Genomic DNA, 23,181 nt, shown 5'->3' on the forward strand with positions numbered 1-23,181 from the left:
AAAATGCCATATATAATGTACTTTTTTATATTTGAAACAAAAAAGAAGCTTCATCATTATTTCAAACAGCTGTATATATCATTGGTATGAAAGAGAGACACGTTTTATGAAGTTGAATGCTTAGTTAATCATAATGTCTATTCAGTTCTGTCTGTACTGGTGTATATAAAGGACATAGTCTGCCAGGGTTTTCTTCAGAAAGTCCAGCTTATTGTGACCAATGGAGAAGTACCACATGACTCTGTAATTTACCTCTACAAAAAAAATACAGTATTTAATCGTTACAAATAGTTTGGTCAGTTCAGTAGTTATCAAAGGTACCAGACTTATAAATTAATACGTCAGACGTGCGTTTTTACTACAGAAGACTCATCAGTAACGCTCAAATCAAAATAGTCTGAAAGTCAAACAAGTATAAAGTTGAAGAGCATTGAGAACCACAAATTCAAGTTGTGCCCAATACGGCTAAGGTAATCTATGCCTGGGATAAGAAAATCATTAATATTTCGAATTATACATTACCATTGTATCAAACAAAAATGAATAAAATTGAGAATGGAAATGGGGCCAAAGAGACAACAATCCGACCAGAGAAGAAGGTCACCAAGTTTGTTTACATAATCTCCAGACACCATAACTCGCCGTTTTATAACCAAAAAGTTAATACAAAGAAATTTTGGAGACAGTGTATGTTATAATCTCAATGTGTCTTATTATGTAGTTTGTATTCAATATGAAGCAGGGCATTGATGTGTTTTCTGAGAAAACCACCATTCGTATACGTCTCTGTCTTCTGTTTGTCTCTCTTCTTTTGATTTGTGTTATTTGAAGTTGGAGTCCATCTTTTAAATAAGCATCTTTGATTAACCTATCATTTTAATGTAAGCCTCGACGTGTACATATTGTTGTCATAAGTGATAAAGTGTGAGTTTGACGTGTATTCCAAAGGGGAGGAAACCCTGGTGTAATGCATTGTGGGATTGAAAAAATCAATTATAAACGATATGAATAAAGCATCCTGCCTATTTAAATCCTTGATTTACTACTGGTAATAAAAACATGTTTTCTCAATATTTTATAGTAAGTGGAAGGTGTCGCAAGCCTACCTTATCAATTGTTTATAGAAAGAAGTACGTAAGTGGAAGGTGTTGCAAGCCTACCTTATCAATTGTTTATAGAAAGAAGTACTGGTAATAGTGTCGCAAGCCTACCTTATCAAATGTTTATAGAAAGAAGGACCGGTAATAGTGTCGCAAGCCTACCTTATCAATTGTTTATAGAAAGAAATACTGGTAATAGTATTGCAAGCCTACCTTATCAATTGTTTATAGATAGAAATACCGGTAATAGTGTCGCAAGCCTACCTTATCAATTGTTTATAGAAAGATGTACCGGTAATAGTATCACAAGCCTACCTTATCAATTGTTTATAGATAGAGGTACCGGTAATAGTGTCACAAGCCTACCTTATCAATTGTTTATAGATAGAAGTACCGGTAATAGTATTGTAGAAGGTGTCGCAAGCCTACCTTATCAATTGTTTATAAATAGAAGTACTGGTAATAGTATTGCAAGCCTACTTTATCAATTGTTTATAGAAAGAAGTACTGGTAATAGTATCGTAGAAGGTGTTACAAGCCTACCTTATCAATTGTTTATAGATAGAAGTACTGGTAATAGTATTGCAAGCCTACCTTATCAATTGTTTATAGAAAGAAGTATTGGTATAAGTATTGAAGAAGGTGTTACAAGCCTACCTTATCAATTGTTTATAGATAGAAGTACCGGTAATAGTGTCACAAGCCTACCTTATCAATTTTTTATAGATAGAAGTACTGGTAATAGTATTGCAAGCCTACCTTATCAATTGTTTATAGAAAGAAGTATTGGTATTAGTATTGAAGAAGGTGTTACAAGCCTACCTTATCAATTGTTTATAGATAGAAGTACCGGTAATAATGTCGCAAGCCTACCTTATCAATTGTTTATAGATAGAAGTACTGGTAATAGTGTCGCAAGCCTACCTTATCAATTGTTTATAGATAGAAGTATTGGCTATAGTGTCGCAAGCCTACCTTATCAATTGTTTATAGATAGAAGTACTGGTAATAGTGTCGCAAGGCTAACTTATCAATTGTTTATAGATAGAAGTACCGGTAATAGTGTCGCAAGCCTACCTTATCAATTGTTTATAGATAGAAGTACTGGCAATAGTGTCGCAAGCCTACCTTATCAATTGTTTATAGATAGAAGTACCGATAATAGTGTCGCAAGCCTACCTTATCAATTGTTTATAGATAAAAGTACTGATAATAGTGTCGCAAGCCTACCTTATCAAATGTTTATAGAAAGAAGGACCGGTAATAGTGTCGCAAGCCTACCTTATCAATTGTTTATAGAAAGAAATACTGGTAATAGTATTGCAAACCTACCTTATCAATTGTTTATAGATAGAAATACCGGTAATAGTGTCGCAAGCCTACCTTATCAATTGTTTATAGAAAGAAGTATTGGTAAAAGTATTGAAGAAGGTTTTACAAGCCTACCTTATCAATTGTTTATAGATATAAGTACCGGTAATAATGTCGCAAGCCTACCTTATCAATTGTTTATATATAGAAGTACTGGTAATAGTGTCGCAAGCCTACCTTATCAATTGTTTATAAATAGAAGTACCGGTAATAGTGTCGCAAGCCTACCTTATCAATTGTTTATAGATAGAAGTACCGGCAATAGTGTTGCAAGCCTACCTTATCAATTGTTTATAGATAGAAGTACTGGTAATAGTGTCGCAAGCCTACCTTATCAATTGTTTATAGATAGAAGTACCGGTAATAGTGTCGCAAGCCTACCTCATCAATTGTTTATAGATAGAAGTACTGGTAATAGTGTCGCAAGCCTACCTTATCAATTGTTTATAGATATAAGTACTGGTAATAGTAATGCAAGCCTACCTTATCAATTGTTTATAGATAGAAGTACCGGTAATAGTGTCGCAAGCCTACCTTATCAATTGTTTATAGATAGAAGTACTGGTAATAGTGTCGCAAGCCTACCTTATCATTTGTTTATAGATAGAAGTACTGGTAATAGTGTCGCAAGCCTAACTTATCAATTGTTTATAGATAGAAGTACTGGTAATAGTGTCGCAAGCCTACCTTATCATTTGTTTATAGATAGAAGTACTGGTAATAGTGTCGCAAGCCTAACTTATCAATTGTTTATAGATAGAAGTACCGGTAATAGTGTCGCAAGCCTACCTTATCAATTGTTTATAGATAGAAGTACCGGTAATAGTGTCGCAAGCCTACCTTATCAATTGTTTATAGATAGAAGTACTGGCAATAGTGTCGCAAGCCTACCTTATCAATTGTTTATAGATAGAAGTACCGGTAATAGTGTCGCAAGCCTACCTTATCAATTGTTTATAGATAGAAGTACCGGTAATAGTGTTTCAATCCTACCTTATCAATTGTTTATAGAAAGAAGTACCGGTAATAGTGTCGCAAGCCTACCTTATCAATTGTTTATAGAAAGAAGTACCGGTAATAGTGTTACAAGCCTACCTTATCAATTGTTTATAGAAAGAAGTACCGGTAATAGTGTCGCAAGCCTACCTTATCAATTGTTTATAGAAAGAAGTACCGGTAATAGTGTTACAAGCTTACCATATCAATTGTTTATAGATAGAAGTACTGGTAATAGTGTCGAAAGCCTACCTTATCAATTGTTTATAGATAGAAGTACCGGTAATAGTGTCGCAAGCCTACCTTATCAATTGTGTCTAGAAAGAAGTACCGGCAATAGTGTCGCAAGCCTACCTTATCAATTGTTTAAAGAAATAAGTACTGGTAATAGTGTCGCAAGCCTACCTTATCAATTGTTTCTAGATTGAAGTACCGGTAATAGTATTGCAATAATAATCACTACTCCAACAATCAGAACAACCAGACATAGGCATTTCTTACTTCTCACTTTTTTCTGAAATAGATAAAAGAATTTATTAAATGAGCAAAAAATAATTCTTAGGAAGGAAAACGACTAAGAACGTGACATACAGTATAAACATTCCTAAACAATCAAACGAAAACAGAATTATTTCGAAAGAAAACTAACTAGACTAAACGAGATTGTAGGTTTGTTTTATGTGTGGCGTTACTCAAAATCTATTAGTATGAACCTGGAATTGTGGGAAATCAAGTAATAAATTGGTTTGAAAATGTATACAACGAATGAAAGATGTTTGGTATGTGTACCATTGTTTATTAAGTAATTCAGCCAAATCCGGTATCCTTACATTTATACGAAACTTTCTTTATTGATTCGTGTGCTCATTTTGAAAATTTGAGATTAATAGTCAACTTTGCTTGAAAGGGTTTGAAATCATATTTTTATTGGGAAATAAGGATATTGCATTATATTCTAATGTGACGACAGTTGCAAAGGGACTATAATGCCTATGTTCACGGCTGAGTGTAGTTAATAGTGATAAGACAATCTTGCTGAATGATATCTAAGAGTTTAACAAAGGATTTGAACTTACACTTTGTCAATCATATTCAGAGCATATTTAAAATACAAAATAACTTAAACTCAAAGCATGTTATGATGTGCTGGAGGAAATAAATCTTACATTTGATTTAAATCTTTTTAGTATTTTATTTTTAAATATATGGTTATTTCAATTAGGTTTATTGTACCGAAGTGAATTAAATAGGAATTGATTATAAAACCTATTGCTAAGTATTTGTATCACTGAATTAATTCATAGCACACCCGTATAAATAAAGGCAACAGTAGTATACCGCTGTTCAAAACTCATAAATCCATGGACAAAAAACAAAATCGGGGTAACAAACTAAAACTGAGGGAAACGCATTAAATATAAGAGGAGAACATCGACACAACATTAAAATGTAACACACACAGAAACGGACTAAGCATTAGACAAAATCCTATGAGAATAACAAATATAACATCAAAACCAAATACATGAATTTGGGATAATTAAGTACCGTGACACGTCTTATAGTAATGTGAATTCACACTAAAAATTAAGAGAAGACAAACGACACAATGGAAACACAACGTTAAAACACACAGAAATGAACTATAATATAACAATGGCCATATTCCTGACTTGGTACAAGACATTACCTGAATGGACACAGCTCGTGCTAGGTCTTGGTTTGCCTCTTGTATAGGTATAACTGCTGTGAATACATTGTCATCTATCGTATCTGTAGTTAATATAAAAAAGAAGATGTGGTATGATTGCCAATGAGACAACTATCCACAAAAGACCAAAATGACACAGACATTAACAAATATAGGTCACCGTAAGGATTATTTAAATATAAAAAATAACATCTAAAAAAAAGATTTATCTTAAAATGCTTTAAAATACAAACGTTTGGTTACGGTTCTTTGTGTGACACAACACTGAACCGTTGATAAACAGCATTACAGAAAACAATTAAGTAATTGACTGAACAGTTGATAAACAATAGTTTTCCATCAGATGTGTATTATTGAATGCAAATCTAAAACTTACTTATAACTTCCCCTTGTTCATGTACCATCGCACCAAGCTCCTTGAAGATCTCCTTTATTTCTGTGATGTCATGCTGGAATTAGTAAGGTGATAAATGTATTTGTACAATACTGAGAAGAAATGTAAAGCCTCGGTCACACCTTACCGGATAGTACGAACGGACGCATAGCGGATGAAAATAAAAGTTGTCCATTGACAAAATTGTTATCCGTTGGGAGTCCGTTGATGTACTGACCGAATAAAACGGACGTGTAACGGATGCATAACGGACACACACCGGATATGCAACGTACGAGAAACGGACACGTACCGGACAGAACGGATGTCGAACGTGCATCCAACGGACGAATACCGCATAAAACGGACACCTAACGGAAGCGTACCGGATAAAACGGATGAACAAGATATACGGAAAAATCAAAGGCGACAATAATAATACATGTAAATCGCATATATATTCAAAATGTTTCTGTGTAACTGGTTTTGGTTTATTCTTCAAAATTCCGCCAAAGGGCAGTGTCTGGCCTGAATAAGAACTGCTTGATTGTGAAGACGTGCCTATACTCTAAGATCGATTATGAATAACAAGAATTCATGAACCTTAAGAAATCTGACATACCAATGACGCGAAATTTTCAATTTGCATTTATCCGTTTCAGATCCGTTCATCATCCGTTTTATCCGTTATACGTCCGGTAGAAGTCCGTTTCTCATCCGTTCAACATCCGTTTTATCCGTTAAACGTCCGGTAGAAGTCCGTTGGTGAATTTATCTTCCAGACTTCCAACGGATGTATAACGGACACGTAACGGATACAAAACGGAAACGAAACGGACGAGTACCGTACAAAACGGAAACGAAACGGACGTTCAACGGACATTTTATCCGTTGGACGTCCGTTCAAAGTTTTGAACATGCTCAAAATTTTCCACCGGACTGAACGGACGCCGACGGATGAAACGTGGCTTAACGGACATTCAACGGATATGGACGGACGTCTAACGGATAAGAACGGACGTCTAACGGACATGAACGAATTGAAAAAAGTTATCCGTTAGGCGTCCGTTCGAGCTTTCCGGTAAGGTGTGACCGAGGCTTTAGAATCATTCATGTGTTTTCCAGAAAATTAGGAACTTCAATTATCTTAACTATCTCAATAATATTTGTTTTTTTTTGTGGTTCATCTTTTAATTTCATTTAAGAGTTCTCATCAAAAAAATAAAATTCACAAAAAAATCCTGAACCCCTATAAAAATTCAAGACGGAAAGTCCCTAATCAAATGGCAAAAATCAAAAGCTCAAACACATCAAACGAATAATAACAACTGTCATATCCCTGACTCGAGTAGGTGGCAGCATTTTGAAAGTGTGTCTGAAGCTCTTTTCTAGATTGACCATCTTTAGGAACGCTCAAACCAAAACATTTGAAAGCCGGGATACTCCATACTTGGGGATATATAAATCCGTATCAGGTCAATTTTTTTCTTAAACCTAGACTGATATTGCTTTAACGAACAGCATAGAAATCACATGTTCCCCCTTCAAGTCAAATTAAAGGGCATGTATCACTATGGCTGTTTAATGAGAACATTGTTTTATAGACGTTAAGCACGTTATTGCGTCAATGCCGTGAAATTCGAGAGAGCAATTTGATAAAATGCTCTTCTATGAATCTAAATAGTTCAGCTTTATGAAATTCATATCCATAGATTAGGCAGGTATAACTGTTTCCAAAAATTAAAAAAAAATATTCTTTAACTTTTCATAATAGTTTCAAATAACGATACAAATATTGCAAAAACGTCAAAAATATGCGTGTCAGACGTAACAAATTATTCGCGGGAATTTTTGTGGTCTAAGAAAGAGTTTAAAATCCGCGAAAATTCGCAAGAATGATAAACGTCATATATAATTTATGACGTCATGCCGTTTTTTGTGTTGATGGAACGGTCAAAGCTGGTTTTTTTTAATGAATAATCCTCGCCATGGTCAGGTTTCGGAAAATGGTAAGTTATCTTAGTTGACAAATATGTTGTTGTCCCCGCAGATAAAGCCCCAAATAACATCGTTTTTGTGTGTAAAAGTCACTACATCAACTGCTTGATAAACGAATTAGGTATTGACAATTCACTTCGAAACTCAACATATACCCTCACGACACTTACCAAAGAGGAAATCCTGGATAATCATAGGTCTGTTCTATGTTCCTTTGGAATTTCAACCAAAGATGAAGAACTGGATCTTCCATCACTGTATTGGATACCTAAACTACATAAGTGTCCTTACAAACAACGGTATATTGCTGGGTCTTCCAAGTGCTCCACGAAACCTCTTTCTAAATTATTAACATCTATTTTATCAGCAATCAAAGACGGGCTTCAAAGTTATTGTGAAACTGCCTATTCTAGAGGTGGCGTGAATCAGATGTGGATACTTAAAAATTCAAAAGATCTTTTAGAGTACATACAATGTAACTCTCTTTCATCTTGTAACAGTATTAAAACATTTGACTTTTCTACCCTGTACACAAGTATTCCACATTCCAAACTAAAAGACAAATTGAAAGAGTTGATATTACTTTGCTTCATAAAAAAGAATGGCCAACGTAGATACAAGTATCTTGTCTTAGGGAGGGATAAATCCTACTTTGTAAAGAATCACTCTGATTCGAACAAAAAATTCTCTGAAACTGATATTATCAAGATGCTTGATTTCTTGATTGACAACATATTTGTTACGTTCGGAGGACGTGTTTTTCAACAGACTGTCGGCATTCCAATGGGAACAAACTGTGCCCCTCTACTCGCCGACTTGTTTCTTTATTATTATGAGGCTGACTTCATGCAGGAACTTCTTAGGAAGAAAGATAAGAAATTAGCAATATCCTTTAACTCTACTTTCCGCTATATAGATGATGTTCTTTCACTAAACAATTCAAAATTTGGTGACTATGTGGAACGCATCTATCCAATCGAACTAGAGATAAAGGATACTACAGATACAGTTAAGTCGGCTTCATATCTTGACTTACATCTAGAAATTGACAATGAGGGTCGGTTGAAAACAAAACTTTACGACAAAAGAGATGATTTCAGCTTTCCAATTGTGAACTTTCCATTTCTAAGTAGCAACATTCCAGCAGCACCTGCATACGGGGTATATATCTCCCAATTGATACGATATTCCCGTGCTTGCATTTCCTATCATGATTTTCTTGATAGAGGTTTGCTGCTCACAAGGAAACTATTAAACCAAGAGTTCCAAATGGTGAACTTGAAATCATCCCTTCGTAAATTTTACGGACGCCATCACGAGTTGGTTGACCGTTATGGAATAACCGTTTCACAAATGATATCGGATATGTTCCTTACGTCGTGACTACAATCCCCTTCCCTTTCATGAATATGACCTACCGAATTAGACTATTTACCGGATTTGTAATCACTTAAGCAACACGACGGGTGCCACATGTGGAGCAGGATCTGCTTACCCTTCCGGAGCACCTGAGATCACCCCTAGTTTTTGGTGGGGTTCGTGTTGTTTATTCTTTAGTTTTCTATGTTGTGTCGTGTGTACTATTGTTTTTCTGTTTGTCTTTTTTATTTTTAGCCATGGCGTTGTCAGTTTGTTTTAGATTTATGAGTTTGACTGTCCCTTTGGTATCTTTCGTCCCTCTTTTATCAAAAGTTATCGCTTTTTAAAATATCAAATGATATAAAATTTTGTTTTCATAAATTATTCCTACAAAAGTGCTTGGATAGACCATTTCAAATCCGGAATTTAACAGCACTCGCGCCACAAATAAAAACGCATTGGCTTCGGGAAAATGTCTTGCAAGATTGTCCAATGTCGAATTTCGCCGCTTTTTACCAAATCACTGTCTGTTTCAACGTCATTATATTAATTATTCAATTTGTAGCATACAAAATAGTGCTTTTGCGTAATTGTGCTTTCACCCCACAATACGATAACATACTTTTTGATAAGCTGTTAAGTCGAAATGACTTCGTTTTTTAACAAATCAAATGTCTTACAAGTTTGTCCACTGAACAATTTTCTTACGTTTTGAACGTTTTCGATTCGCGACGCTATACATATATGTGTTTTCAAATTATTTCTGAAAGTTGGTTCTTTGTTTTGGTGTTAAACACCACTACATGTATAAGCGACATTTGTTGTATTTTATTGACCTGTCATCATAGGTAGGAGAAGCCGGACATCAGGCGACCTTAAGTTAAAAATATTTGCAATAACTGTCGATAAGGATCGGAGTCGAACAAATCTCGCCACGAGCGTATCTTAAAATCGCCAGGCTTTTTATCACTTTATATGAACTCATTAGGCCAATCACCCTCCTAGTCCATCGAAATTGAAAGCAGTTCGTATTATCATATGATATATCAATGATATTTCATTGTTTTTAAATAACAAGTACGGTTCGATTTCATGTTTTTGGATCAGAGGACAAAACAAAATAACCAAATTACAAATTTCGAAAATAGATAGAATCATAGAAACCACAATAAGAACTGCAATATATAATAGTAGTTATAATCAAATAGAAAATGAATAATTAGCTAAAATGAAAAAAAAACATATGGTAATTTGTCAATAAATAGGTAAAATATTAATTGCAGAAAAGAAGAATTTCATGTCCGAGACATAGAGAATTAAATATTGCAAAGAGATGAAGAAACTAAAAAGAAAAGAGCAGAAAAATAAAAGTAACAATAAATATAAAGAAAAATATAACAAAAGCCGAATCAGAAGTCCGAAAAGTGAGGTTTCCAAAAGCGCTTATATGAAAGAAATCAAAGACAGAAAATGAAAGAACAGAAAGAAAAACAGAATCAATACAAACGTCGGTCACGAGACAAAACACAAAATGTAAGACAACAAAATAATCAAAATGAAGATATTCCAAATGCAATATTTAAAGATAAGATGGCCAAATGCAGGGCACTTAAAAGGCTTAAGGATGCTCTACCAGCATCTCCAAGTAAAAAGCAAGCTATACTCAAACACTATATGTGTGTGTCACCAACAGTAAAACAATCTTTAAAACGACATCTCTCTCTGAAAAGGTCTTAGAAAACATGAAGGGATTTATACATGAAACAAAATAGAAAAGAAATTATGATGCACGCAATGCTATGCATGTAATACCGGCTTCGGTCAGCGGGGAAAAACATTCAAAAGGAGAAAAAGCAAAGCAGCGCGTAAGTTGGGATTGCATCCGCGTCGACTTTCTGGCGGTAAAAGAATTCGCACTTCTGTTTTAAGATCAGAAAAATCTTGTTACGAAATCACAAAGAGAAAACACTAGATCTGACATTACTCCCGATATAACAAAGAAAAAGGCTTATGATTTCTGGATATCTCCTATGGTTTCGCGCACTAGTCCCAACAAAACAGACGTGAAACGCTCACGGATAGGGCCACGTGAATATGTTTCACATCAAATTCACCTGCTCGAAAAAACCCAAACTGAAGTATTTTTAGAGTTTAACGTTTGTTTGAAAGTTTTAAGCCGTTTTTCGTGATGCCAGTCAAAGAAAAACATCGCAATACATGTTGTTGTTGGCAGCATATAGAGGTACAAATTCTTTTCAAGAAATGTATGGAATTTTGGAAAAATTTGAATGCAAGTAATTATAGACTTGACCCAAGATAATTAACCAGTTTTTGAACATTTAAATGACATATGTGCTGATACTTTATGCAATAAGACTGCACCGGACGCAAAGTGTTTAAATCGGTCTTGCAAGGAATGTGGAGTCGAAAAACTGTCTACGACAATGAAATAGATACTTCTAAAAATGCTCCTGACATTAAGTGGGAAAATTTGAATACACTGAAATAAACATAAAAGGCAGAAAAACAAGAACAAAACTTATGTTAGTTAGTAAAAAAACAAAACCTGGCGAAATGTTTAACCATTTTAAATCGCTACTTGAAAATTTTCCGGCTCATCAAAATAGAGCTAACTGGCAAAGTGAACAATATAGAAACATTGTCCAAAACCTCCCAAATAATCACGCAATTTGCATACACGATTACTCTGAGAACTACCGCTGTTCCGAACGTACTGAAATCCAGTCAGCTTACTTTCAGAGAGCAGAGGTATGCATCCACGTAACAATTTTAAACAGACATGCTATTTTTGAGGTAGACGGAATCGACAGTACACTAGATTCACCAGTAATTGTAAGTAAACAATTTTTTGTCATTAATCCAAACTCAGATCATGACCGTCACTATACTAGATATGTTCAAACCCTCATTTCAAAATATTTGAAATCCATTTCTGCTGAAATTAAAATAATGCATGAATTTACCGACGGTTGCAGTGCCCAGTACAAGAGCCGAAACTGTATGGGCGATGTGTGTACACATAGGTCCGATCTAGGATACGATGTTTTGATAAGAAACTATTTTGAAACCTCGCATGGCAAAGGTCCACACGATGCTGCCGGTGGTTTTCTAAAGAATCAAGCGGACTACGCCGTGCACCGGGGTAAAACAAAAATTCAGACGGCGCGTGACCTTTATGATTTTGCACAGAAAAATCTCCAGATTTCACAGAGTGGAATATAAAAAAAAAAACGCCTATTTAAATACACTGCTGAGATTCCTCGTTCCCAAAATATAAACTTTAAACTCGTGGATCAAAATCGCAAGATACACCAAATCATAGCAACAAATCATTAGACAGATCTTCTTGTCCGACATTTATCGTGCTATTGCTGTGATAATTGTTTAAAAGGAGCCATCAACGAGTGTGATAAAACGCAATTGATAGGAGATTCGAAAAGAGTGAAAATGATCCAAAATGATAACTCCAATTCCGAAATAAATGAAGTCCAATGCAAAACAAATGATAATACAATTGAAGCCATTGTTGAAAAGGACATGATAATTGCGGTTTTGGCCGACGATGTCGATTATGAGTAGTATCTCTTAAAAGTGTCAAAAATAACACACATTATAATTTTTTTTTTATTTCAGATGACTGGGGTTGTTCATTTAACCCAGATTCTAAAGTTGTGAAAGGACTATATAACGAGAGGATAAAAGATCAACCGCTTATTTTCAAACTTGTGAAGCGTAGAACTGCGATTTGCTATTCATCTGCAATACGGTTCATTTAAGCTGAAATTGAAGGAGACAGTAAAATTGTTGTTGTACCTGAGGAGTTACACGTCGATATTATACAAAGCTTGTAAACATATCAGATGAATATAATTATTTTTTTCACGCAATCATTCTCTTTCTTGATTTAATTACTCCGTTGTAAACAATAGAAGTCTTTTTCATTAAAATCCTTTCACTTATCATCACTCCCCCCCCCCAAAAATGAACCCAACAACATTTAAAAAAAGATAAAAGATACAAGCACAAATAACAAAAACTATGTTATTTAAGCAGCATGAATTACTTCCTCCCTTCCCTCTCTTCTTAAATTAAAACGGGTGACCAACGCATTATATAATATACTATAGGCATTATATTCTCAACCAAATACCTATTTTGTATTGTTTATTTTTGCGTGCGTAACTACCAGTAGGAAACATTTTATACATATTCAAGACTTTGAAGTATCCATATCGATCAAAAATGATTACAAACAAAACGAACAAAGTATACTCGATTACCGACGTAAAACGTTAAATATTGACGTTACCAATTGGGACGCAATATCGTGCGTAAGGTAATAGTTAGTAATGATATCAAATAGTAAGGATTTATCTCATATCAAGTTAAACTAACCTCTAATTCTTTTATTGCATTCTCTCTTTCCAGAATAGTTTCCAAATCAACATTTTTTTCCATCTTTGATAGCCTGAGTGGAAAATCAAAAGCATATCTGTAACTTTCTGCTTCGAAAAATGATCTACATATGATATACTAGTATATGCATTGTTTTTAAATACAACGTGACCATTTCTGTTTGATTTCAACAAAATCTTCACTATAGCGCTCATTTAAAAATATGGTATACTTACTAGTTTTTGGTGGGGTTCGTGTTGCTTATTCTTTAGTTTTCTATGTTGTGTCATTTATACTATTGTTTGTGTGTTTGTCGTTTTTCATTTTCAGCCATGGCGTTGTCATTTTTTTTTATTTATGAGGTTGATTGTCCCTCTGGTATCTCGTCACTCTTTTATTTGCATGATCATTTTGTTTACTGTTAACACGAGTTAAAAAAACACGATTAAACGACTTACTTCTGTCGTTTAATAGACGGGACTTTATCTTTAGGTACATCTTCAAAGGGAGACTGGAATTAAAGAGATAAGAAACTTTTTTTCTGAATTCAAATTATTCACATTCTCACATAAAGCCGTCGTCAAACAATAATTTTTTTTTGTGAAATGTCTAGTTCCGGTAAAGAGATGATGCACTGTATTTAATTTATAAGGAGTTGATAGATTATCGACAACGATTGATAGATTATTGACAACGATTTAAAACAGCACTACAACAAAGGATTTAGAAAAATTCCTGTTTGTTAATACCTGACATTATCGGATGTTAATCACACAATTCTAAGTAAAGGTTTTCCTAATTATGAACTTGCCTGATATAAGAAAAAAAGCATACAGTACGCTACATATTTGTATTATCATTGCCAATGAGGCAACCGTCCATCAGAGACCAAAATGACGTTATTGTATGTAGCTAGAAGTCACCGTATTGCTTCAAACAATGATCAAAGTTCATACGATATAGTAAGTTATGAAAAAATCAACCTGCCACAATGTAAAACAATTTAAACGAGTAAACGATTACTGACCTGTATTAAGACCTTAAATGATGATGAATGTGCTCTTGCTCTTGCTATACTGGCTCTTTCCTTTCGTGCAGCAGTTCTCTGTGAAGCTTGGAAACTTTTAACTGCATTACTGAATTTTTCTGCATACCTATCACTCTGAATTTTAAGTTTTAGCTGAAAAAAAGAAGGTTAATTTGTAAAAAAAAAAATATATGATATACCGGTACTTTAAATGAAAGACTTATAGCAGCATGCCAACAGAGCACATCGTATTTAAACAAACAATCTATGGTCCTGTTGTGTTATGAATGCATATGCGCTCGCGTTATATATTCATGTTGATATGTTTGCTATGTTATTGATCTTTTGAACTGTAACCATCTAAACCTTTTTTTTTTATTGTTATGAAGAATGAAACAAATAAAAAACAGAGACAAATGCATTTAACTGCCTTTCACTTGATATCAGTTCTAATCTCTCTTCATAGTTTTCTCAATAAAAGCAACAGTAGTATACCACTCTTCAACTGTCATAAGTCGATTAAGCGAATCCGAGTTACAAACTAAAACCGGAGGGAAACACAGCAACTATTAAAAGGAAAAATCGGATCAACAGAAACACTAAACTGCAACAAAAACAAACGCAAACATGGACAGAAGCGGACTTTATGATAACAACTGCCCTATTCTTGACTTAGTACAGGACATTTTAAGACAAAATGATGGTATGAACCTGGATTAATGGCTAGCCAAGCCTCCCGCTTATAAAGGAATGTTAAAATATAACAAAAATGACAACACTACGTTACAGGAATACAGTATAAATAATAAGATAAACAATAAGTAATAACTTGAAGATTACTCAGGACATAGTTATACATAAATAAGTAATGTTATAGAACATTACAACATGTAAACCACAGAATAACAATGGACACCTCCCATGAAATTATGACAGCACAAAAAACGAAGTATGAACTGTGAGTCACATGAATGTTTCAACGCTACAAAAAGTGACGCAGTTTTTGTGAAGTTAAAATTATCACAGGTAAACTAATAAATAAAAAGGAATTGATTTATTGACATGTACAAGAATATTAAAATGGAATTATGTTTGTAATGGTGTAATATCATTTTTATTTTCTAACCATGTTGGTTTATTCTAAATCAAAACTGCGTATAAACAAAAACGTCTATATTTGCTTTAAACTTAAAATGATATAAATGAATTAGCTGGTCTTTTTATCATAACATTCACATACATTTAGAAAATAAAAACAGAATAAGTGTAATATAAGGCGAGATCATGTAAGATCAAACAGTAAATACACCTGAGAACTATTAATACAAAAACACTGTAGACGAACCATGAGTTACTCGACTAAACTGACATATGTGAAAATAAACTCATCATAGATACCAGGTTTGCACTTTATATTTACGCCAGACGCGATTTCGCATAATGATGACCATATCAATGATAACTCAAGTCAACACAGAAGAGCGGACTTTTGGGCTGGTGATACAGTTGGGGAATTAAAACTCCACCAGCAGTGACATGGAACCAGTGGTTGAAAATAAACTCATCATAGATACCAGGATTGAAATTTCATATTTACGCAAAGTTGGACAGCATTGGGAACCAAATATTCCTAAAGGGTTTGCCAAATACAGCTAATTAAGGTAATCTATTCCTGAGGTAGAAAAGCCTTAGCATATCTATCGAAAATAAAGAATTTAAACCACAAACTGTATCAGTGTCTGAACGGACTTAGAAAAGAAAAATCATAATTAAATACATGGTAAATTGGCATATACTTTGGGCATTGTAGGGAGGAATGTGAAAAATTAAATTAGGAAAATAAAATTGAAAAGGTGAATAAATTATTTTGTTCTTGGCAAAAAAGAAATCTTACTATTTTGGGGAAAATTTTGATAATCAAAACACTAATTGTGCCCATTTTTACTTTTGTGGGATCTGCCTGCATAGTTCCAGAGAAATATTTAAAAGAAATAGAAAAAAGTTGTTTTAAATTTGTTTGGGATAATAAACCAGATAAAGTAAAAAGAAATTCAATTATTGGTCCATATGAAAAGGGGGGATTGGATATGATAGATATAAGGAGTTATTTCACTGCTTTAAAGGCTATTTGGGTAAAAAGATTAGTAAACGATTGTGAAGGAGGTTGGAAAATTATACCTCAGCACTACTTTTATAATTTTGGGTCAAATTGGTTAGTGTTTCAGACAAACAGTGGGGATAAGCCAGACGAAAGCATTGAACACATCCCAGATTTTTATAAAAATATCATAAAATGTTGGAAATTAACTGGTGGAGGTCTAACAAAAAAACCAGATACATTTGCAGATATAAGAAAGCAAATATTATGGAACAATAAATTTATTAAATTTGAAAATAAAGCTATATTTTTAAAAAATGGGATTAAAAGCGATCTCATTTATATAAATGATATCATAGATGAAAAAGGCTGTATTTCTCAAGACATCATTTTAAATAAACTTAAAAATAAATCAAACTGGATAGCTGAAATTAATTTAGTAAAGAGATCAATACCAAAAGATTGGGCAGCAATTTTAAGATAAGAAAACTCTGTAAAAAGTATTGTTAATATAAAAAGAAACCAATTTATATTAGAAGGTTTACCTATAAAATTAAAATCACTATCATATAAACTTTTATACAAGTCTCTGATAAATAAAAAATTTGAACCAGCTATTGGACCCCAAAAATGGCTACGTATATTTAATATAGATGATGTGTTATATCAAAACAATTTAAATAATTTTTTATTCAGATATTTAAAAGAAAATAAACTTAAAATTTTTAGATGGAAATTACTACAACATATTCTACCTACAAAGAAACTTTTACGCAGGTGGAAAATTGTAACCAATAGTTCTTGTAATTTTTGTTCACAAGAAGAGGATTATGATCACTTCTTTATATTGTGTCCATATTTAAAACTTTTTTGGAATAAAATAGATGAAGTTTTAAAGAACAGTAAAATAACGGTTAAGATAAAACTAAGACACTTGGTATTTGGATATAAAACTTCTAACGAAGAATATTTTGACTTTAACTATTTTCTAACAATTGTTGGTTTTTCAATTTACAAAGCCTATTACATATCTGATCAAAAGACGAAAAATGTCAATGTTTTCTCAATTTTTCTCAATGAGTTTAATAGAAGAGTATGTTTGAAAATTAAAAGTAATTTTTTAGCAACTATTAGAAAACATATGAATAGTCATACTAAGTGATATCATTTAATATATATTTGCTATACAAATGTAATATGTATTTTACAACTATTCACTACCCTGAGTGATTAGTGGATTGTAACAGGGAACATCAGGAGGAGCTTGGACTCCTGAAGGATATTGTAACAAGCCAATATTTGAAAAAAATATTTAATCATGTTGAAAAAAAATAATTAAATACATGAATGTTGAGACACATCGTATATCAATGGGAATAATTCACACTCGCCAGAGAGACATGCGCGGGAGTATTTCACGTTCGGAACTTACCAGAACAAATGTCGTTGATAATTATTAAATTATAATCCTGGTACCTTTGATACCTATTAGTATTAACATAGACACATCGTATAGATCAACCAATTCGTGATAGTGTCCAAAAAAAGTACGGGGTGTCATGTGTAATCATAACGCTGTTGGGGCAGCTCCGCGTAAAGAGCAAACTCCTGTATATGAAATCCTTATAGTGTGAACATGCACGAGCATAACGTATCAATCATATGTAAACACCATACGACGGGTCAGAATGTATGTTACTGTTAGGAAATCATCCCGTTTGTCATAGATATGAAGACGTCCATCTATGTCAATAATGAGGAAAACATCAATGTATAAAGCAGTCTTATGTAGACGAAACGCGCGTCTGGCGTACTAAATTATAATCCTGGTACCTTTGATAACTATATTCAGTAATATCCTTAATCTCAAGTTCACTGGGATATATTAAATGCAAGTACTGACTAAAATATGGGTCATTGAGTGTGAGGACAATATAAATATATATGAGAAAAAAGTAAGAATTTTGCAAGGCGCTTTTTCCTTTTGTCTTTTAGAAGGTTCTGAAAGAATTCTGCTTCATTTTACAAAAACAAATCGGCAAATAGCGGTGCACAATTAATACCCATTGAAATACCGATTATCTGTTGAAATATCAATCCTACAAACCCCAAAAAATATATTGTCCATAAAAAAGTTCAGCATTTTGATAAAATTAACTTCGGTATACTTTCTGATAGAATCAGTTTGGTTCTTCACAAAATATTATAACTCAAAAAAAGAAAATTGTATCTACGGTTCCCATTTTCATAGAATAAGTTCTGTTTAATTATATGGTGAAGTCGATCTTTCAATTAAACACCAGGAATAGTAGTGTTAAGCGTAAAAAATTGAAAGGTCTTACACGTAATGACGCTGCAGAGATTAAGGTTAAAGATTTAGCAGTAGACTTTTGAAGAATCCACATCTGATTGATAACACTGGTTGAATATATCTCAACACAAAATATTTTTGAAGATTACATTTTACTGTAGAATGAAGAATATTTAGCAGTATAGAAATATGTTTATTCGAACATCTTGATGATCTACACTATTTGATCCTTGGACAGGTGAACCATCGTAAATTGTTCTAGGGAATAAACTGTTCACTAATGTTCTAGAGTGGAACTTTCAGAATATCATGTTCTATCCTAAAATGTCCTTCCCGTACTGATGTGTAACTGTTATAATCTGTTTAAGGGTAGAACTGCACAATACTGTTTAAAGGGGTAATATGTTTGTTAAAAACTTGTCTTTATATTTACCTCGTCTGAAGGGGGTACCTTTAACCGAGAAAATCTTTTCAGATTTGCAGTAGTTTCTTTTGCCAACTGATTGGTATAGTGAGTTAACCGATGCCTAAAAGCGTAAGTCACATTTATAAACTTAAGAAAAATACACACAAAAAAAATGAGAGGCGGAATAATGCATGTGTAAATGTCAATGTGATTTATAAACAGGAAATGTACACATAAAACCCGGGTCACTTTCCTTTTCTTAAACGTATATAGTATGTAAACTATCGCTTTATTCATATTTTTGTAGGAATTGACATATCTTATCTAATTTATAAATTTGTACTTTTCTTTAATTTCAAGTTGCATTCTCAACTGAGTTGCCTATTTATCGTTATTGTTCTTTAATTATTAAATATCTTATATTATTATACTTCACATTAAAATGCCATATTTTGATTGGATTATACGAAGGTGTTAATTTACTCTTATCACATGGCTATAATGAAATTAATCTGTAAAAGGCAATAATGATAGGACATTCAGTATAATAAATTAAATAACACATAGTTGAGAGGGTGATATTGGTACCCCTCGAAAAGCATTATCAACCTTGGGTTCGCCGCGGTTGACAATGTTTACTCGGGGTAACAATCTGCTCTATCACCCTTTCAGCTATGTGTTATCTATATACTATTATTTCATTTTTTATTTCGTTGTAACAGTTATTCTTTTTCAACCGCGTTATGTTCTTGTCAATGAATTACGCCCACTGGTTCTCTTTAACTTTTATTTCCTGCATAAACCGTTCTGGATGTTTATAACATGTTTTCATATACTTCCTTTTCCTGTATGCATTGATATAAAATAAACTGGAAATAACATGCAATTTAACTATAAAACCATAAAACCAGGTTCAATATACCATTTTCAACATATGAGAATGCTTGTACCAAGTCAGAAATATGACAGTTGTTTTTCATTCGTTTGATGTTTTTTATCATTTGAATTTGCCATTTGATTTTCCGTTTTGAATTTTCCTCGGAGTTCGTTTTTTTTGTTATTTTACTTTTTATAAATACTTACACTTTATCTCTGGTCTCCTGTGAATCCTTCTTGGTTCCAATACGAGTGATTAACTTCTGGATCTGAGATACTAGATATAAACAACTTGAATATATATTACTTGTATTTATACAATTCATTAAATGAATAAACTGAATGTATTTGAATGATTTTACACTAGTAATTTCGATGGCCCTTTGTAGCTTGTTTGTCAGTGTGAACCAAGGCTCCGTGTTGAAGACCGTTTTTTGACTTATAATGGTTTACTTTTATAAATTATAACTTGGATTATTAGTTATCATATGACCTAATACGGTATATATGGACTTTACTGACTCCATATATACCGTATTACGTCACTAGCACACTATGTAACGAATTTATCTTACCGACTATCTTCACGTGTAAAATTTAGACTAGTGACCTATCAAAATGAGAAAGTCTTCAATACAGTTAGCATTAACATGATTAAGAAACTACTTCCTTCGATCCTACAAAAACATATGCCAACAATGACAACTTGTTAGATTTAAATGTGTTTTATAAATTTATTTCACTTTATCATCACTTTCTTCGTCTGTTGAAACCTTTAAGATTTTTTCTCAGTACTGTTTTGTTTTTCTAAAGGGACGTAACACCAATACTAACCGTGTTTGAAATAAGCCCCGCCTCCTTATTACCTTATATGAAATATAAAGGGACGTAACTCCACTACTAACCGTGTATGAAATAAGCCCCGCCTCCAAACTAACCTAATATTAAATATACACGGTTTCGACGAGGACGCTTTTAACCAATCATATTCCTAGAAATGTATAGGAGGTAAGATAAAGAGAGTTGTCTGATTGGCACTCATACCATATCTAACTATATATAGTTAAAAGCCTTGTATTGTTTTCATGAATTATGATAACCATGCTATGTTGTATGTACAAAACAAATGTAGTTTAATCATCGTATTCATTCAACTCAGAAAGGGAGAATACTTTTGGGGGATTAAGTGTCTTACTTCAAATACTATATGTTTGGCTATTATCCTACACTGAATCATTTATTATACATGTCCATTAAGGGCCGTTTATTTCAACAATGCATATCCTTATCCTTATTCTTATTTAAGTTTGGTTCTTTTTGACTGTGTATTTAAGCTTTAGGAACAAATCCATGATATTCTCTTTGATCTTAAAGGTTGTATGACTTAATTTCAGGTACTGAGTTTCAGTAACCTGTTGTACAATTGATTTCATGTACCTGACTATTGTTGAATTGTAATGCAATACCTTATGGTTCTGATTTTCTATTGAAATCTAAGTCTACTAGTTTTCCATATCGTGTACTGCATATATTGTGTTTTTTAAAATTACTTACTACTCATTGACTTGTTTTGATGTTTTTTTTATTCCAATAAACCTAATTAATATCTAGTATATGTTGCCTTTACTTACCATTGTGTGTAATGTTCTGTATACTATGTGCAATCGTTTTTGATAATGTGTCAAAATCAGATTCTCCTTCGGTAACTATGAAATAACAGAAAAGTAGTAGACAATTATGGTATAGAGTTAAAAAGATGAACACAACCTCGTACATATTACTGATAATCTTTATCCTTTATTTGCGCGCGCAAAATATTATGCATTACTGTGTACGATAACGGCATTGATAAATACTACAAAGAAAGGAGGCAACATGTTTGTACAAATAACGATCAAAGGTTTTTTTCAAAATAATGCACTGGTTGAAATAATTCGACAGATATGTTTAAACAACTATTCTGAAATATGGACGGGCAATAATCTAACAGCATTGCTTTGGTGAATGAATCATATCATATAAACTGGTTAATATATAAGCGCATTTAAACTCCTTCTCAACAAAAACATCTTACACACTGTCACAAGAAAAGTTTGATGACAGATGCTTAGAAGGCGAAATACATACCATAAAATTATTCCAAAACCTTTGAAAGGGCTATATATCATGCCAAATTCCTTCATGAAGTGTAAAGTACTATTGTCACATTTGCGAAAAAGGAAAGGCTTTAGTAATACTTTCTTTTTTGTTTGTTGAAAAGTATTATCTAAAGTATTGGTAAAAATAGAAAAATAAAATCAAATGAATTTAGAGTGTTTGTTTCAAATGTTCAACAGATAGATATAATAGTTTCAAGTTTTCTGAAATAATAATAAATCAATTACTATACCTCCAAACGATTGCATCTCACATTCATTACAGATTCAATATTGATTCATACATTTACAGTAATATTACAGAATGTTTGCATATGATAATTAATGTCATTTTTTTTTATTATTTTATCACAAATAGTAGAAATGAATTTACAAAAAAAGATCTACTATTTTTATGCCTTACCTTCCTTACTAATAACAGTTTGCTCGGGGGTAAATCCTACTCCACCAAAGGCACCTCGACCATACGCTGTCGTGTTGATATTTTTATACCTTACCTTCCTTAATACCAGTTTGGTCGGGGGGTAAATCCTACTCCACCAAAGGAGCCTCGACCATACGCTGTCATGTTGATATATTTGTATACCTTACCTTTCTTATTAACAGATGGGCTGGGGGTAAATCCGACTTCACCAAAGGAACCTCGACCATACGCTGTCATGTTCATTTTTTTGATATCTTACCTTTCTTAATAACAGATTGGTTGGGGGTAAATCCTACTGCACCAAAGGAACCTCGACCATACGCTGTCATGTTTATATTTTTTATATGTTAACAAAATGTTATAACAAGTTTCCGGAAGACAATTTAAATACATATATTTAATTGAACAAACTTTATACCAGTGTTATGCTCTGTACCGATATTAAATTGAGAAAACGCCACTTTTAGTACTATTGGTTTTGTCTTAGTGGTTGGTGTTTATTGGTAAAGGAAGCTGGAGTTACCGGAAAAAAATCCCCACTTCAAACAAAATAACTGAT

General features: G+C 33.1%; 1 protein-coding gene across 1 annotated transcript; it reads right to left on the reverse strand.

Annotated features, from left to right (window-relative positions):
* Window positions 1-11: 11 nt before the first annotated feature.
* On the reverse strand, window positions 12-23,006 carry LOC143058781 (syntaxin-7-like). Its single transcript, XM_076232226.1, has 11 exons — window positions 22,882-23,006; window positions 21,674-21,748; window positions 20,250-20,319; window positions 19,194-19,287; window positions 14,352-14,504; window positions 13,783-13,835; window positions 13,325-13,397; window positions 5,555-5,627; window positions 5,158-5,240; window positions 3,873-3,981; window positions 12-254 (listed from the first exon to the last, which is right to left on the reverse strand). The coding sequence occupies exons 1-10, from the start codon at window positions 22,949-22,951 to the stop codon at window positions 3,877-3,879; spliced, it is 849 nt and encodes a 282-aa protein (XP_076088341.1). The 5' UTR covers window positions 22,952-23,006; the 3' UTR covers window positions 12-254; window positions 3,873-3,876.
* Between the last annotated feature and the right edge of the window lie 175 nt (window positions 23,007-23,181).

Source organism: Mytilus galloprovincialis, chromosome 1 (genome assembly GCF_965363235.1).
Source record: "Mytilus galloprovincialis chromosome 1, xbMytGall1.hap1.1, whole genome shotgun sequence".
NCBI lineage: Eukaryota > Metazoa > Mollusca > Bivalvia > Mytilida > Mytilidae > Mytilus > Mytilus galloprovincialis.

Excerpts from the sequence above, each read along its gene's own strand:
- LOC143058781 (XM_076232226.1), bottom strand. The coding sequence starts at position 22,951 with ATGACAGCGTATGGTCGAGGTTCCTTTGGTGCAGTAGGATTTACCCCC. Across the intron at positions 19,288-20,249 it reads CAGGAGACCAGAGATAAAGT|GCATCGGTTAACTCACTATA; the intron begins GTAAGTATTTAT and ends TTACGCTTTTAG. Across the intron at positions 14,505-19,193 it reads AGGTACCCCCTTCAGACGAG|CTAAAACTTAAAATTCAGAG; the intron begins GTAAATATAAAG and ends TCTTTTTTTCAG.